This window comes from Hippopotamus amphibius, chromosome 13 (genome assembly GCF_030028045.1).
Source record: "Hippopotamus amphibius kiboko isolate mHipAmp2 chromosome 13, mHipAmp2.hap2, whole genome shotgun sequence".
In the NCBI taxonomy this organism is placed as follows: Eukaryota; Metazoa; Chordata; class Mammalia; order Artiodactyla; family Hippopotamidae; genus Hippopotamus; species Hippopotamus amphibius.
The window spans coordinates 101,590,909-101,609,609 of NC_080198.1; the positions used below are offsets into that span (position 1 = coordinate 101,590,909).

At 51.7% G+C, this 18,701-nt stretch overlaps 1 protein-coding gene across 6 annotated transcripts in view; it reads right to left on the reverse strand.

Annotated features, from left to right (window-relative positions):
- The window catches only part of HTT (huntingtin), a 134,138-nt gene that overhangs the window by 35,218 nt on the left and 80,219 nt on the right, over window positions 1-18,701 (reverse strand). For all 6 annotated transcript variants that reach the window (XM_057706712.1, XM_057706711.1, XM_057706716.1 and 3 more), the window contains 8 exons: window positions 18,500-18,555; window positions 17,281-17,429; window positions 15,577-15,713; window positions 14,024-14,140; window positions 10,777-10,899; window positions 10,252-10,487; window positions 9,001-9,143; window positions 1,789-1,993 (listed from right to left, as the gene is read on the reverse strand). In XM_057706712.1, coding sequence (XP_057562695.1) covers window positions 1,789-1,993; window positions 9,001-9,143; window positions 10,252-10,487; window positions 10,777-10,899; window positions 14,024-14,140; window positions 15,577-15,713; window positions 17,281-17,429; window positions 18,500-18,555 — 1,166 coding nt within the window. The remainder of the gene's footprint in view (window positions 1-1,788; window positions 1,994-9,000; window positions 9,144-10,251; window positions 10,488-10,776; window positions 10,900-14,023; window positions 14,141-15,576; window positions 15,714-17,280; window positions 17,430-18,499; window positions 18,556-18,701) is intronic.

Consider the following 18,701-nt stretch of genomic DNA (forward strand, 5'->3'; position numbering starts at 1 on the left):
CAGGTCAAGAGACTGCACCCTTAAATACCTCAGCAGGTGTCTCCCCTAAGAACTACTCATAACCAAAAGCAACAGATCACGTAGAGCTCACATTCAAATGTACCTGTTGTCCCAATAACGTCCTTTCTAGCGGTTTCATCCCCCAGATCTGGATGTAATCAAGGGTCATGAAACTGTATTCTTTGTCATGCACCCTGACGCCTTTTCATCTAAGCAAACAGTTCTGTGTTGCCCACAACACTGACTGACACAGCTGGAGAGCCCAGGTGAGTCTTCTAGTGGCACACATGGAAGGCCCTCCATTCATCAGACTGGGGTCAGCCCTCCCATTTCCTCTTGAACCCACTCCAGGTTGGCCTCTGCCCTTAGCACCCACAATATGTCCACAGGCAGAGGAGGAGAATGAGGAGAGTGGGGAAGGAGCTGAGAAGCACTGGCTGAGGGGTCCATTTGGGTGGCGGATGCCTTCTCACTTTCCGTCCACCCACCCAACACTGCTGGTATTAACAGTTAACTCAAGTCCCACCCTCGGTGTCCAGGGAGTCTACTTGGGAGACTGCAAAAACGCTCGAGCCCAGGACCCCAATTCCTAAAGTGCCCAGCCATCAGATCTGACAGCAGGTGGAAGTGCAGGCTTGGTCCTTGGAATAAGCACCCTGGATGCTCCGAGGCACAATCCTCAAGGACCCAGGGCCTCACTGCTCAGAGCGTGCTCCCTCCATGGACCAGAGCACTGGCACCCCCAGGAGCCTGACAGAAACGCAGAATCCCAGGCCCCATCAGCCGTTTGCTGAATCAGAATCTGATCGGAACAAGCTCCCCAGCTGATTTATATGCACAGTGAAGAATCTCTGAGGTAGAAGACACTGATTTTCTGTTCCTGACTCTTGCAGTACTTAAGTCATCATGACAGGCTTGACATCAATGTTTTCACTGGTCTGTCCTCCCCAACTGTAAGCACCTGGAGGGCAGGAAACAGTGACTATTCTCCTTTCACAGACCCCACAGGACACAGCACAGGGCAGAGGTATAATAACTCTGCTGGCGCTGGCTGCTCCACCTGAGAGCACTGGACCAGCCAGCACGGGCCACGGCCTCTGCTGGCTCAGTCTTTCTACGCTGAGCAGACAGGAGCTGACCTAACCCTGCAGCCCCTGCAGTCTCCTACTTCCAGAGCTTTCTCTGCTCGCCACAGGCTCTTGAGTCTTCCAGAAACACTGCACTAAGGACTCAGCTCGGGGAGGGGGGCATCAAAGCTCTCATTTCCACATATACAAATGGCTGAGCAAGAGGGTGCCTAGAAACGGAGACTTAAACCCGGCAACTTTCTGCAAAAAGAGGACCACCCACAATCAGATACTTAAGTCTTTTTTGAATGATAAAAAATAAGGTATTTTCAAGTAGTTTTGAAATACTGCTAAATAATCACATCATTATCTAAGAATAGCCAGAACCACATTTAACTTATAATGAAGACACTGCAACATGTCTGGCTCTGAAACCAACTGAAGCATGAGAGCCCAGCAGGGGGGACACAGCGTGACGAGAATGGCCCATACGATGGAACAGTGTCAAAGAACTCACACGTGAAAAGCAGCAGCTACTCTGAATGCCTGCCGTCAGACCACATTTTCCCTATGACAGTGTCCGTGAAAGAGAGAGGGACACGCAGCAGAATCTTTACAAAGCCTCGGGAAGACGGGGCCAGAGCTCGCGCTGCTCGGAGCCTCGGCACCCGCGCCCAGGCTGGCCTCCCAGGCTGGCCCCTGGGGAGCAGAGCGCGCGCACCTGGGGGTCTGCTGCACCTCTGCCCACCAGCGGTAGTCGGTGTGGCTGACGAGCAGCAGGATCTGACACCAGAGCAGCACGAGGGCCGGGTGGGTGGGGACCATGGCGCGCGCCCAGGCGTTCAAGCGCTCCAGGCTGTAGAAGCTGCCGTCCGCGCCCTCCGTCAAGAGTCGCGAGGCGGCAGCGGTGATTCTCCGGAACATCCCTAGAAACAAACCAAAAATAAAACTGATTGTGGGGAAACACATTGCGGTCCAACACTTCGCAGCCACGTGCAGCTTTCACACAAAAAAGATACACACACGGCTCTTTCCTACATTTACACATTTGAAGCATATGGCACTTAGAAAATTCCAGCTTGACATTCTGCTTCCTTAATGGAGCAGCCAAGGAAGCCGGCGCTCTACTGCCCTGTTCTCCCCACTGGCCTGAGAGACGAGGCTCTCCAGGGGCCTCACTGGTGTGACAGTGGGTGCAGCATCCGCCTCGCAGCCCATCAGGCCACAGCAGCCACGGTCGTTCTGCAGGCTCCTGGGAGCTGAAGGCCAGGCTGGCAGGCACCCACACTCAGCCCCACACGTCAGCAGCAGACCCAGCTAGGCTCTGGCCCGGTTTCGCCACAGCATCCTCCTTAGGGCCTGGAAAAATCTCCCCCAGGACAGAGTGAATTCACCATTTCATTCCACCCCTAGCTCTGGGTGGACATAAAGCCAGCTCCACACGCCTGTCTCTCCACCCCGCCCCGGACACACCCAAGCTGGCCCTCACTCCAGGGACATGGGGACCCGTGCACCCTGTGAAGCACAGCCTGGGCCGCAGCAGGACTGGATGCAACAGGAGGTGACCAGAGGCTCCCTGTCCCCCAAGCTTAGGGCTCCTGGCATCACTGCCAGAGAGTCAAAAGCTTATTTCTGCTCTAAATTCCAACACACCCAAACACAAAAGGGCCCTAAAACAGGCAGAGACAGGCAGACCACAGACTTCTTCTCACTCTCCACAACTGGTCACACCTATGATCTGAGACGGGGAAAGCTGACGAAAGTGTGCCCGCGCGGCCTCCTCTCCGGCCATGTCTGCTGGGTTCACTCTGCGCTATTAGCCTGCCCACTGCAGGCCCAGCCAGCCCTGGCTTGCTCCCTCTCTTGCTCTGTCATCGCCTGGGCCCCCTGTGGGGTCCTGGACACGAGGGAAGAGGCAGGTGCTGCCCCGAAGGAGCCCCGGGGCCAGGCCGAGGCATGCAGGAAACGAGAGGTCACGGATGCGGGGTCTCACTGAACAGGAAGCAGGAAACTGCGGTCGGAGCTGAGGTCCAGGTGACGGAGTGTCGAGGAGGCTGTGAAACTGGACTGGGGCTCTGCCATGCTGCAGGTGACCCTGGCCGTTCATACCCTGTGGCCTTGGTTTCCTCGTTTGTAAAATGGAGTTGAGAGCAGTAGCTGCTCACAGGGCCGCAATAAGGAGCAAATCACAAAACCCAAGTGAAAGGCTCAGCACAGCGCTGGACAGAACAAACGACCAGCGAACGGCGGCTGCTGCTGGCAGGATGTCAGGGAAGCGTTTGGCCTGGGAGGGCAGTGTCCCGACAGCAGAAGGAAGACGCCGAGGGGACGGGACAGGAAGTTAGGGGCCCACTTGGGGGCAACAATGACGCTGGGGTTTGAGTGTCTCTGTGGACAAATGCTGATCAAGTCAACAAGAGGAGGAAGCCGGAGAGGAGCAGCTGTGCCAGGGGACACGTCCCACATGAAGGGTGAGCCTGAGGTGCTGTGTGGCAGGACAGCAAGCATGTGTCTAGAAGGAGGACGGTAAGGAGGAAGCCACGACGGGGGAGTGACGGGACCTAGGAAGGCAGTTACCAGACTCACCTCTCAGCAATAACGGAGGCAGGGCACGAAGGGGACGACCCCAGGGAGGGAGAGGAACGCGCTGGAGACAGAGGGAGATCAGGACAGGAACCAGCGCCAAGAACACTCAACGCATGAAAGACAGTCTCTTCCACAAATGGTGCTGGGAAAACTGGATCTTCACACGCAAAAGAATGAAACTAGACACCTATCTCACGCCACTCACAGAAAGTAACTCGAAATGGATTAAAGACTTGACTGTTAAGACCTGAAACCATGAAGAAGAAAACACTGGTCCCTGACATTGGTCTTGGCAATAATTTTTTGGATATGACACCAAAAAGCAAAGGCAACAAAAACAAAAACAAGTGGGACTACATCAAACTAAAAAGCTTATGCAGAGCAAAGGAAACCCTCAACGACATGAAAAGGTGCCTACAGAATGGGAAGAAACTTTGTAACCCACACATCTGATTAGGGGCTAATATCCAAAATATATAAGGAACACATAGATCAGTAACAGGCGACTTCCCTGGTCACACAGTGGATAAGACTCCACGCTCCCAACACAGGGGGCCTGGGTTCAATCCCTGGTCAGGGGACTAAATCCCACATGCATGTTGCAACTAAGAATTCGCGTGCCACAACTAAGAAGCCTGCCTTTCACAACTAAGGAGACCACGAACAGCAACTAAGACCCAGTGCAACCAAATAAATATTTTTTTAAAAATCTATAACAAAAAAATAATCCAACTAAAAAGTGGGCAAAGGACCTGAATAGATATTTTTCCAAAGAAGATATTCAAATAGCCACCAGGTACACGAAAAGGTACATCTTTAATCATTAGGAAACTGCAGGTCAAAACCACAATGAGATATCACTTCATGCCTGTTAAAACGACTATCACCAAAAAGACAAGAAATAATGAGTATTGGTGAGGATGTGGGAAAAAAGGAAACCCTCATGCACTTTTGACAGGAATGTAAATTGGTGCAGACATTGTGGAAAACAGTACACAGGTTCCTTAAATAATTAAAAACAGAATGACCATACAATCAGCGATCCCACTTATGGGTATAAATCCGAAGGAAACGAAATCACTAACTCAAAAAGCTACCTGCACTCCCGTGTTCACTGCAGCATTAATCACAAGAGCCAGGACACGGAAACAACTCACGTGTCTACCGAAGCATGAGCAGACAAAGATGTGGCGCGCGTGCGCACACACGCGCGCACACACACACTGGAATATCATTTAGCCATTAAAAAAGAGGAAAATCCTGCCATCTGTGAGAACACGAATGGACCTGAGGGCGTTACACCAAGGGAAATAAGTCAGAGAAAGATGAATATGACCTCATTTATACGTGGAATCTAAAAAACCAAACTCGCGGATATGGAGACCAGACTGACAATTGCCAGAGTGGGGAAATGGGTAAAGGTGGCCGACAGGTACAAACTTCCAGTCACAGGTGTGGAAGTACCTGAAGAAACCTCAGCTGAAGTCGGCGTCGGGCCAGGCCTGCAGGGGAAGCTCTCACACCTACGGAGAAGTTTTCTTCCTCCTGCTGGATAGTAAGTGGGGGAACACCAAGCAGGCGCACACCTCCTCCTGTTTGGAGTGACTGACAAAGTGCAAGAACACAGACAATGAAGAGGCTGGAAAGAAGATACTAAAGGAGAAGTCAGCAACAAGGGAGCTGCAGCAAAAGAGGGCTGTCCATGGACTCGGGTTGCAGGGCCCAGGAGGAGGAGCGCCTAGGAAAGCCTGCAGGCGGCCTCCGCAGAGACAGTTCTTGGTAGTGAGACCGAGAGGCAAACTGCTGAGGATGGAGGAACGGCGGGGGTGGGGGAGGACCAGAAGCAACAGCGATACCGACGGCAACGTCTATTTTGAAAAGCTGTGTAGTAAACAGGAGGAAGCTGCACAGCAAAGAAAGGGTTGTTCTGCCTCGTAGGCGGGGTCAGCAGCGTGGCTCTCGGCAAGAAGGAAAGACGACACACACGACTTGCCACATGGAGTCTGCAGCGAAGAGAGCATGAGTGAACAAAGGAGATGTGCAAGACACAAACGGGAAGGACTGATGGTGGGAAGGGCAGACACGAGGCCACGGGGACCAGGATCGGGGACGAGATGTCAGAAGGAGGAACTGGACAGACACTGGTAGGAGCCTGGGGCGAGACTCCCGTGGGGCCCGGCACTGGAGACAGTGTGGGACATTCCAGGACAGGTACAGGCTCTAGGCCCGCCCCACCCCCCATCCCCCCACCGGGGAGCTCAGGCATTACGACCCCTGTGACTCAGTGACTTCAGATGTCACGGTGTGTGCCGGGCCCACAGGAAGTGCTCCACACACAGTGGCTGCTACACTTACCGTCAGCAACCCAAGCAGTGGCAGGTATAATGGCCAAGAGGAAATCCCTGGGTTTCACGCTTGGTCTTATCACATGACCGTTCACCAGCTCACAGAGCTGTTCTAAGGACTGACGGGGACAATCACGTAAAAGGCAGCATCGCCCCTAAGAGAGCACCCTCAGCAGCCCTGTCCTGGCCCGAGCACGTATCTGAGTCAGGGCTGACTTCATCACGGGAGGAAGACCACGTTCTCCTTCCTCTAGTCACCCTACTTCGGGCCGCACAGAAGATACTGGGAAGAGAGCTGTGCCTGAGGGGAAGGGAGGGAGGGAGGGGGTCTGGAATGGCTGCGCTACCCTCTGCAGCCCTCAGCTGGGCGCGCGCTGGACAGAGGTGGGAAGAGCGCGTGATGGGGGCGGAGCAGGGACTAGAAACCACGGTGAGCAGTTAGGAAGGCGAGCAGTTAGGAAGCCGTACTGTGGCCACAGGCCGGGGACTCAACCCAGCCCTGCCTGCAAAAAAGCAACGGGCACTGTCAGCTCCCTGCCGCCGGCTCCACCCTCTGCTTCTATCTGGGTGTTAGTCACCCAGAACCTGTAAGACGGAGACCAGGTATCTTTCTTGGCCATGCTGTTTACGCTGGATTGAATCTGAAATAGGCAAACGACTCTGGGATTCATACCTCCTCCTCCAAAAAGGGGGTAACAGAAAATTAGAGGTCAAGGCCATTACCCAGACTAGTTCTGTTCTAAGAAATAATACCTGAAATGGGGAAATTCAAAGGTCTCCATTTTCAGTGGAGGGGTAACATTATTGCCATTGTTTAAGCAACGCATAAATAAAAATCACCAACTTTAGATGCTAAAGGCACCTTATTTATATAAAAATACAAGATGACTTACTTTATCTCAAAACCAACCAACACAGTAATTCTGCCCCCTAGTGCACACCCATACACCCTTATTTACAAATACGGACCAACTGAACTTGTGTCCAAAGACACAAGGGCAAAACCCACACGTCCTGATAGCCAGCCTGGGCCCTGGAGCAGACTGCGGCCTCTCAACACTCCACTCCACGCACGGCTGTTCAAATTCAACCAAAATCAGACCAAATGAAAGCTCCTCGGTCACAGCAGACACCCTTCCAGGGTCCACCAGCCACATGTGGCCAGAAGCAACTGGGTTAGCGCAGACTCGGAACACCTGCGCACTGCAGGAACCTGGACTGGACAGCACTGCAGCAAACTATGAAAACACTCCCCTGGTGTCTGAGAAGAGAAAGTCAGAACAACAGAGGAGTGAACACCTCGAATGCCACGGAAATCCACTTGGATGCACCTAAGGCCGCAGAATGCACCGCTCTTACCCAGAGAAGGCAGAGAACAGTCCTTCGATGTGAACTCGTACCCTTCTGGTGTCAGATCCAAGCCAACCGATGGCCAAATGTTAAAATGACCGACATACTAAACACAGCTTATCTTCATATGGCTTCATTATTCTCTCACCCTACACTTACTGCAATGGGTGAGGCATAAGTAAAAAGACTCTCAAAAAGAAAACTGTTTCAATGTAAAGTAAGTAAGATGGCTGGAAGCTATACTCCATCACCAAAGTTAAATTCTGGCCACGCCCCTGTATCAAGCGCAACAGTGGTTACATGGTGCAGCCACCAAGAGGGACCCACTCCACCACCTCCAAGTCCCCTCCCGCATCCCCGGCCCCTGCAACCCCTTGCCCTCTCGGCAGAAACACTCTCCCCAAAGGGTCGGCTCCTCCTCCTTCAGGCCTCAGCTCAGCAGCCCCAGGAGAACCTGCCCTGCTCACCCCTGTGCTGTCCCTGTGCTTTTGCTTCCTTCTCAGGAGACAGCAAGACTTGTGGTGACATAGCTGTGTATCATCTGCCCTGCTAGATGGAGCGCCACAGAGGCAGGAATCGCGTCAGCTGCACTGACTACCGCACGCCCCCGGCCCAGCACAGTGGCGGCTGAGCCAGTACATCCTTGTTGAGAGAATAAAGGCTGACAAGGGTAAGTATCTCTTGCTCTAAGAGTATGTATCTGTGTGTGTGTGGTTTAATTTGTATTAAAGTAATATATACACATGATTCTTAAACCCCATGACAAAGAGGGGCTTCTGATTTTACAAGTGCCCTGCCCCATCCCTCTTAAGGCAACTATTTGGTTATCAGTCTGTTCTCAGTTCCAGTAGTTACCTTCCTTGCCTTGATATGCTTTTATCACTTGTAGCGGACCATCAGTTATTTTGTCTGTCCCTCTTCCCCTACTACTGGAAAGTAACCCTCTCTCCCAAAGGAATGCTGCCCAACTTCTCGCCTGGGCCAGGCTGGTCAGAGCACCCAGGGGCTCACGTGTCACTCACAGGACTCACACAGGGGCTGGACCACGGTGGCCAGAGGCCATCCTTTCTGCCGCAAGGAAGGAGCCCACCAGGGAACAACGCCAACACAGTACGATGTGGCACAGAATTAAACACCAGTGCAGTCATTCCCAAAGGGAGCACCTACCCCTGCACTTCCAGATTTGCTTCATATTTGGACCATGACTTCCTTGCTGTCTGTTTTTCCTAGAGATTAGAATTGCCTTTCATTTTTCTTGCTGAGAAAAGAAAGATATGCCTGTACCCTACAAGACATTCCTTTTGAAAACACTCATTCCTCTTGAAAAACTCTGTCCCGATATGGGCTAGTTGCTACATGGCTGGGATCTTGTGACTTCTCTCTTGAGTGCACTTTTTTAATCCACAATCATATCTAAAGGTAAGAAAAACACCTTGACTTTCCAAATCTTTAAAACAGGAGGAAGCCCTCAGGTTTACCGTCTTCACCAGCACAACATCTTTACATGCACACTGAGCAGAGCAGAGCCTGCCCTGGGCGGCACCTCCCCACACCCTGAGAGTGTGCAGGGCGGGGTGTGTGTGTGTGCGTGTATGTGTATGCGCACGTGCGTGCACACAGACGCCCCAGCAAGGCTACTGCGATGCACCCACCAGACTTGAAGATGTGGATGAGACACATGAGCAGCGTGCCCAGCTCCTGGCAGTAGAAGGTATGCTGCTGCTCACTCATCTCCACTCTTAGCTGTTTTGTGACAATGTCTTCTAAAAGGATGCCAACCAGCTGCAGTAGAAACCTTCAAAGAAAGGGAGAAGGGTGACAATGAAGTAGGTGACTACCACAGAGCACTTCTGGGAGGTACACACGTACAAATAACATACATGGTAGATACGGGTAGAGTGAAAACACAAGTAAAGTAAAATAAGAGAAGTAGAGTGTCTGATACCATCCCTTCGGACTGAGTCAGTTTGCCTCTCTGCACATAGCTCTCCTCACTAATGAGACAGCAGTAACCACACCACCTTCAAAGGACTGTCCGGAGGATAGCATGACCTGCGGTGTCTCTTTAAAGCTTTATAAACCGTAAAGCAGGCTGATAACCTACCACAGGAATTTAACGTGTCCTCCACGTTAGCCACCTGCTTAGACGTGACAGCAGGAGCCACAGGCTGCCTTACTAAACCTGCGGACAAAACGGTGCAGTACAGGCGCACTGGATTTATCTCCAAAAAAGCACAACACACCTCCACTGATGACCAACCAAGGGCTTCACACGGACAGCACGGCGGACCTGGCAGGAGGAGCACGTTCCCGGGACTGTGCTGCCAGGACACGCTCTACGAGCTCTAACTCGGCACATGCCCCGAGTCCAGCAAAGGTGGGTACACGCTCGTCTACACAACAAGCCTTTACAGTGCCTGAGCCGTGACCGTCGCCCTCAAGGGGCTTCCCAAGAACTCATAAGGGCAGACGTGACTTGGTGCCACAAGAACACCGAGGAGAGCACAGTGGGTGCAGTCCACCCTGGCAGGGAGGGGGCTTTGTCACCGACAGTGTTTATGGGTTTAGGGTGGCCAGCACACTACAGAAATAAACGTAAGACTGACTTTTACTGGGTTTTCCTAGGTTTTCAAATTCCCTGCAGGCAATGCACACCCTTCCAAATTCTCCTGCACCCACCCACTACTGCTGTGCAGTCTTTAATGAGGGTCCAATTCAGGATGTGACAGAGCCTGAAGACAGGCATGACCAAGGGCCACAGGTGAGGCAGGCTGGGCAAGGAAAGCACCCTGACACTGACTCCTGAACCCACCTTGCAGTGCTGTAGTGAGACTCGCTAATGCCAAATACCACACGATGGCCTGAGGACATGGAGTAGTGGAAGGGTCAGACGCAGAGCATACCTGGAAAATGTCTCTTCTGGCAAATTCTTTGTTTGTCTCCCTTCACTGTGTTCTTCCGGTACTGAATGACTGTCCCCATCTCTTAACCTATTAATTACTGGACAGGAGATTAAATACGGAGAGAAGGAGAGCTCCTGGATACGAGAAAGAACAATGTCTTCAGTCGACTGGGAAATCAGAACCCTCAAAATGGCTAGGATTCCAGATATCCACAGTTGAGCAGTGCTCACGGAGGCCTGAAGGGAAGATAAGTAAGTTATACACAGTAAGTATACCTAAGAAAAAAAAGGAGTAAGTTTTTCCTGATCACAAATTTCATTTATGAAAATCACCCTGATTTTACAATTCTAGCAATAAATCTGTCTCATTGGTTCTCAAAGCGTGGTCCCCCACAAGCAGCATCAATTCCGCCCGGGAACCTGTTTAAAACGCAAATCCTCAGGCCTCACCCTGGCCCCAGCAGAAACCCCCAGGTGCCCCCCACAGACGTGCACCCCAGACGCCATCAGGAGGCGAGGTACTCACCAGGGTGTCTGGGGTGACGAACATACTCCGTAAAAGCATGTCCACGGGACGGAGGGAGGAAGGGGCCAGAACCTCAAACAACGTATCTAACACGCCGAGGGCTTCGTGAGAGTCCAGGTGCATCTGTTGCAGTTAAACGTCACAGGTGTTTCCCGTAAGCCAACAGACACGCCAACGTTTATACCTCACGTTGGGTGTCTCAAGGGCAGATGACCTTGACCATCCCCATCATTCCCGCCCCCGCACTTAAGTGCATTTTAACTGTGTAGTGAACCAAATCAACATTTTTTAGAACAACACTGTAACAGCTGTATTTTTTCCACAATGGAACTCTTTGCATTTAGGTTTTTATTAAATAAACCATGGATGCTTTCTGTAAAAAATTCAAATACGTAAAAGTACGAAAAACATCAACTGAAATTGCACCACCCTGACACAACCATCACCACTTCAGGAGCCCCCTCCTCCCGCATCTCTTTGTACACACGTAATTTACCTAAACAGGTATTATACACACTGCATCCTTTCCTTTTTTTACCTTCTTTACCTGCACCCCAACCTACCCCACCATTTAGTAACAAATGTTAGCAATTAGCGTATTTCTCTTTAACTCTGTCCACATCCCTATACGGTAGAGAGGTTTTTGTCTAGGTTGTTTTGAAAAATCATAAATGTCTCTGCTTTATCCCATTAAAAATATAGTGGAGAACTCCCAAGGTAACAGGTTATAAAACCTAACAGTATTTTTAAGAGATGCAAAATACTCCAAATTAAGCCTCTACCACAGTGCATTAAACCACTTCCCTATCGGTGAGTTTCATCACTACTAATGAGTGTGTATACACACACAGTGACATCTCTGCTGAGTGCAATTTTCTCAAGGCGCAGGTCTGAGCCCCTCCTGGCGTGGAGCCGCTGCCCCTCCATGGTGGGAAAGATGGACAGCGAGCCTCTGCCCGTGGCCCAGCCGCCGGCTACACATCCCTGGAGCCCTGGGTCTGGTGTCGCTCAGAGATGCCACGACAGCAGGGCCACCTGTCCTCTGCTCTTGCCCTCAGGGTGGACACTGGCCCTCGTCCCCCAAGCCTAGCCTCTGCCGCTGCATGTCTCTCCCTCTCCCCCTGCCCTCTCACCAGCGCACGCTGGCCGGGCTTCTGTCCCCTCCACTCCGCCAAAGCTGCCAGCTAGGGACGCACGTGCGGCCGAGCACAGGTCAGTTCCCAGGGCTCGTTTGCTCTGCCTGTCAGCAGCTCCCAGAGATCAGTCCCTCCTCCGGGAAATGCCTTTTCTTCTCTGTTTTAAGAACACCACGCTGCCTGCCCCTCACGTTCCCTTCCCGTCTCGTCCGAGATCCCCTCACCTCCCGGGGCTCAGCTTTCTCCCATTGCCAGCTACCCTGGGCCCTGAGGCGACCTTATCCACTCCCAGGCCTGCCCTCCAGGCTCACACCCCAAAGGCCTGCTCCAGCCTCCCCTGGGCCTCCCGGTGTCCCAACCAAGCACACCTGGACTTGGCCCTGACCTCCGAAACCTGCTCCTTCCACAGTCGCCCCAAAGCCACCAGCTCACCCCTCCTCTCACAGCTCCACCTAAACCATCAGCAAAGCTTACTGGTTCTGCATCAGAGCTGTGTCCAGCAGACAGCCCTCCTCGCCCCTTTGCTCCCACCCCCTGGTCCACAGGGGCTCTGAGCCGCGAGCAGCTCTCCCTGCTGCCCTCACCCCTGCCGGCCTGTTCAACTCTCAAGTTCACTCTGCCCCCGCTTCATCCCAAGCCCTCCAAGGGCTCCCCAAGTTCTCTACCTGGAGACCTCTACCCCAGGCGTCTGCTTGGCTCACCCCTCGCTCTCTTCAAGGCTCTGCAAACATCACCCATTTAACACTGCCACCCCCAGTGTTAGTACCTACTTTCACCTGACATTTTTTATGTGTCACCCGTTTATTCCTCTGCTGTCTGTCTCCCCCTCCCCTGTTCCAACTAAACTCTCACTCCGAGGGGCAGAGGTTTTCTCGGCTCTGCTCACAGGTGGATGTGTGGATGCGCCCGGCTCAGCTACCTGGCCAGCATGGTGCGCACAGACCTCCTTCCACACAACTCCACAGCATAAGTTAGGCTGGGCATTCACCACGCACACCAGCCCACTCCCTCCACTCCCTCAGACTGTGTCTGTAAGGAGAGGAGAGACGAAAGCTCACAGAGTCCTACCCTAAAAACACATATCTACGGGCATGGAATCCACGGCCACAGGAAAACTCTAGTCACCCATTTGTTAAAACTGCATCTCTCAGCACTTCCCTGGCCATCCAGTGGTTAGGACTCCATGTTCTCACTGCCGAGGGCCTGGGTTCAATCCCTGGTCGGAGAACTAAGATCCCATGAGCTGCGTGGTGTGACCAAAAACACCCCCATAAGACAAACAAAAAAACCCAACTGCAGCTATCGATCTCATCAGATGCCAAGGACCGCCCCCCTCTCCCCTGCAACATGGCCTCAGGAGAACAAGTCTGTGACGAAACCAGCACAGGGTGGGCGACGCTGTGCAGAGGGCAAGTGTCGATGCGGGCCGCTGGACACCGCGTCACCCGGAGCACTCGCCTCCCTAGGCGGGCCGACCCAGCTGAACAAGTGGGCATCCGCGGCACTCCAAGCGCTGCAGGCCCAGAGCTCCGCCAGCAACCGAGACGGCTTACTGCAGGGACGGTCTGCAGCACATCCCTGCTGCCCAGTTCCAAGGGTCGTGCTGCACCCAGGGCCAAGCATCCTGCCCTTGACGCCAGGGGGCAGACATGGTGCAGAAGTTGTGTGTACTGGGCTCCATCCCACATGCACAAGCAGACCAGCGCCTCCCACTGCGCTTGTGGAAACCACCGACTGAGTCTTGACGTAGAAATCCTGATTACATGACAGGTAACTACTAAATCACTTCACAAGTGGTAAGGAAGAACACTCCGCTACAGAGCAAATAAAAAAACGTTTGATTGGCCAGAACGAGGGAGGCAGGGTATAAGCAGGAAAGGACACAGCCCTGGAGGCACGTCCCCGCAGCACCTTGGGACCCAGGGGGCATCTCCACCTCCCACCCCCTGCACTTGCCCAGAGGCACCAGGAAGGGTCATAAAACGCAACTCCCCACCCCCTCACCGCCCTGTGATCTGAGGAGAAGCCCACCACGCGTGCCCACCTCTCAAAGCATCTTCACCCACGGACGGGGTGCCGCGTGACCCACAACCGGGTGGGAGGGGACAAACCTGCTGCTGGGCCAGCATGGGGAGGATGACGTCGGCCACCTGCCGAGACAGCCGCTTCCACTTGTCCTCGCTCTCCTTGCGGCACTGCTGCAGGACCAGGATGAACATCTCCAGCACCTGCATGGAGAGAACACCAGACACACTTGGGCCCCAGTCCACGTGCCCCAAGGGCGCCAACGCAGCCCTGGCCCCGGGACACGCGGGACGGCCTCCAGCACTGTTATTTCCAAAGCTCTACAGGGCTCCCAGCCAGAGGGAAGGCACAAAAGAAAACCGAACGCAACTCAGCCTTTGACAAAACCCAAGCCCACACAGCCCTGAGTAAGCTGCTGGGCAGACACCTTACGGCTCTGTGTGTACTGAGTCCCCTGCAACAGCACCTCTGTGGAGGATGCCCGACTCCAGAAGGGTCAGCCGTGGGCGAGCCTGGGTTTGACAGTGATCCCTTCTGAACAGAGATACCTAACAGCCTGTTTTGGTAATAAACACGGTCTCCCTGGCACATGGCCAACGGGAACACGCTGCCAGGACGGCTTCCCTCACCACAGCAGATGCGAGCAGCTGCAGGCACCAGGGCCCCCAGCGTATCACCTGTGTGTTCGCCGAGAACATCTCCAACCTGGTCTATACAATGGAGCGTCCCAGGCTAAGCCCACACCCTGGAAAGCCTCCCCACTCTCCTTCCCACCGCTTCCGCGACAGCGGCCGCTCTGCACGGCATCCTGGCTCTCCTAATCCAAGCCCAGCCCCTCCCCGATCCGTAAACCAGGCGAAGCCTGGGAACTCTGGGGACACCGCGCCCGCTCAACAGCCTCCAGGCCCCCCCACCAGCCTGCGTGCCTGCCAAGAGCTGGTTACTGGTTCTCAAACCTCTTTACGGTAGTCGCACTTTTAAAATTGTAATTATACAATTTAATTAAACACTAAGCATTTAATTAAATATTACCTAGATTAACCAACACGAGAGCACACGAAGAAAGTGTTTCTATGAGAAAAAGCTTATGACTTTTTTATAAAGATTCAAAGACAAATAGCTAAAAACAATTACCAAGATAAGTGACGGCTAGGCAACTGTACCAGCTACAAAGAAAGAGTCAATAAAAAGCCAGATTTCTGTATTCAGACTGCCTCATACCACCTGAAATTCCTACTCCACCTTAAGGAGAACAAAGCCAGAAATCAGCTTAGAGAAAAAAATTCTGGCCCTCACTCAACACAGTGGTAAATAAAAGTAAAAATAAAGTCTTCAAATTATTTCAGGTTGAGATTTTTAAATATCATTTTTTAGAACTCCACCATTTTGATCAGTATTGCTGACTGATATTTGGTCCTTGTTTCGGAAAAGAAGGTGTCCACCATGTTTACTACCTTGAATGGCCTTGCGACTGTCAGCCAGGCCGCACTGCCTTCAAGACAGACCCCACCAAGCCTTGTGTCCCCTGCATCTCCCGGCCTGAGAGACCAGGGCTGGCACGAAGCCACACTCTTGACGCGCACACAGCGGCCGCGTGGTGTTCCCCGCCCCCGCAGGGACCGCGCCCGCCGCCTTTTACCTGATGGTACTGGATGAGTCTCAGTAACATCGACACCACCACCTCCTTCTGGGTTTCCAGCTCTTTTCCTGCATCAGCTTTATTGGCTCCTCTCAAAACGAAGAGGTCGTGGACTATGGGCTGCAGAGCGGGTATGGCTGTGGGCACAGAAGGGCAGCTCAGAAGGCCGTGTGTGACTGTGCGTTTGGAAGACAGTGCTGACGCCTCCAAAATATTTCCAAGATGTAAAGAAAACCCTAATCCACACTTGGCTTTGTGATAAGGGATAAATTAAGGTTATCAATGAGGGTCGTGAAATTATCTGCACACCATCCTGGAAGGCCATGGGTCTTCCTCTGACACTTGATAAAATGTTGTGAAATCTTTTTTAAAAACCAAAAAAACAAAAAACGAGAGTTTCTGTGACATAACATTACTTCTGATAAAAAGAGACACAAATTCAAAAGTCAAATTCACAATAATAAAACCTTCCAACTAACTAAAACAGCAACATTCTATCTTCATCTATCTACTTAAAGATTTAGCTGAAAAGAGGACAAATGCTTTTTCAACAGAAAACATTCAGTCCAAGTATTAGATTTCTATACCAGTTCAAGTAGTTAAACTCACTCTCTCATTCGACAAAGGGTTCTCACCCCAAGCTGTGTCTTTATCCAAAACAGCGAAGTAAATTATTTTGCCTCACACCACTGCATGAAGACACTAAGAAAGGCCTTTCACCGAGAAGGATCAGCTCAGTCACGTCACCAAGATTACTGAAAGGCATACTCGCACCCTCAGTCACACACACACACACACACACACACACCTGCAGTCTTCCACAGACACCCAGGATTCCCAGGAGAGAGCAGTGATGCTTGGCCACCCATCAGTTTTCTATCCACACCCTCTGGTGTGGGCAGCCTCAGTCAGCCCTCTGACACTGGCACTTTCATCGATCCAGGGACCCCAGTCCTTACGTGCAAGGCACGTATGCCTCTGTTGAGCCATGAGGTTGAGCCCTAGCCACTAGCAATAAGGTGCCCATCTTGCTAGTGTGGAAATGGCGAGGGGCCAAGCCCCTCCACTCCCTGCCCACGGCTCAGTGGTCGCCCTGCTGCGGTACACAGAACGGGACCCTTGGTGTGGAAGCTGACACAGGTCTCAGGAAGGACCCCGGATCAAAGTTCAAAAGCCTACAGATTCCTGACGATGGAGTCGGAGATGGGTCAGCAGGAAAATGCTAGAAGAGCAGTTTAAACAGTGCAAAGAAAGATCTCCAGCTCCTCCCTATGCCACACAACCTCGGTCCACAGGTTGGAAGGAGGCTGCCTGAGCACCTGTTTTCCATGGACCTCATTTAAGCTCACAGGAAATAACCAGGCAAAACAGAAGGTCCTGAATCAAGGCTGAACTATACCTCCCACGACCGCTGGACAAGAATCAGAATGTCCTGACAGAAGCTGGACTTTAAAATTCTCTGTTTCACACGGAGACGCAAGAGTATTTATGCCAGACTCTATGTGCACTTGAGGTGATCTCACTGTCTGCGTTTAATCCTGGGAGTAAAGAGTGTGTGCTCTCCTTTTCCTAAACGTCCCCAACTGGAGCACACATGCACACGCACGCCCAGCCCCCAGCGCCCTGGGCGGCGGCCCACACAGGCGGGAGGCGGCATCGGCGCGCGCGGACCGCCGAGGACCGCCATGAGAGGCTGCCCGTTACCGTGCGTCACAGCCTTCCGCCCGCTGGCCATGATGCCGTCACACAGCTGGATGATCTTGGGGATGCCGATGATTTGTTTTGAATGATAGCGTTCGTAGGACAGTAACACCAGGAAGAAAAAGATGTTCGGAATAATAGCCTCTGATTCCCTAGAAATAAGAACATTGATTTAGACATTTGCTTTTAAGATGAAGAAACAATCAGTATAAACAGCATGAAATCACTCGATTCAAAGTTGAGAGCACGCGTGGGAAAACGGGAGAGTGCGAGGCGGGGCAAGCGTGCTGACCTAAAGGAGCCTCGGGACCCAAGTCAGCCCCGCCAAAGTCCTCCCGCTGCCGGCTCGCCTGCCCAGCTCAGCGTGGGGCCGCCACGCCCTCTGGGGCGCCCGAGTGAGGGCCCCGAGAAGGCACCCGACTGCGTGCCCAGGGACCCTCCACCTGCCCCTTCACTCTTCTGCTGGAGAAACTGACACCCAAAGGAGAAAAAGTAACTTGCCTCAAATCACAGGGGAAGGTGTTGCACAACGAGAACAAGAAACTGGGCTTCTGGATCTGGGGGACTCTCGCAACACGTTCCTCTGCACTAGTTTCCCTACCTATTCATCAAGTAGTTCAGAATCTAAAGAACCTTAATTTTCAATAATTATACTTATAGAAGGAAGTATTAAAACCTTATAGTCTAGAAAGGAAAAATTGCAATAGTGTATAATAATTACCTTTACTAAAGACAACCATATCTAAAAACTGTTTTCTCTAAGATTAGAAAAATTAGTATTCTATCAAATGAGATCTCATTTAGCAAACTATTATAATTAAATGCTTTGAAATGTGAAATGAAAACTAACACGTGATCATCAGATGCAGAACTACTTCTCAACAAGTCTCGAGATACTTATTCATTAATTTTTAAAAGAAACAAAAATCCACAGCATGTTAATCAGATTTCCATTAAAAACAATGCATAGCAAAAACGCCTAACAATCCTTTAAAGTAAATGCTCACCTTAATAATCTAAAATTACATGTAGGGACTTCCCTGGCAGTCCAGGGGTTACGACTCTGTGCCTCCACTGCAGGGAGCACAGGTTTGATCCCTGGTCGGGGAACTAAGATCCCGAGTGCCGTGCGGTGTGGCAAATGACAAAACGTAACATAAAATAAAATTACATGTAATTGCATAACAAGGACAAGAAATCTAAAATAACAAAATGCTATTACCTGAACTGGCCTACTTCAATGTATTCAAACTGCTTCAGCACAAATCCAATAAACACCTACAGGCAGGAAAATAAAATTATCACATTAATAATTAAATAGTGAAAGCTAGGTTACTTTTCTTCGTACTTATTTGTGTAAATCTTTAACAAGTTTCCCAACAACAGATAAGTTTGTGTATAAGAACGCAAACTTACTCTGCTGT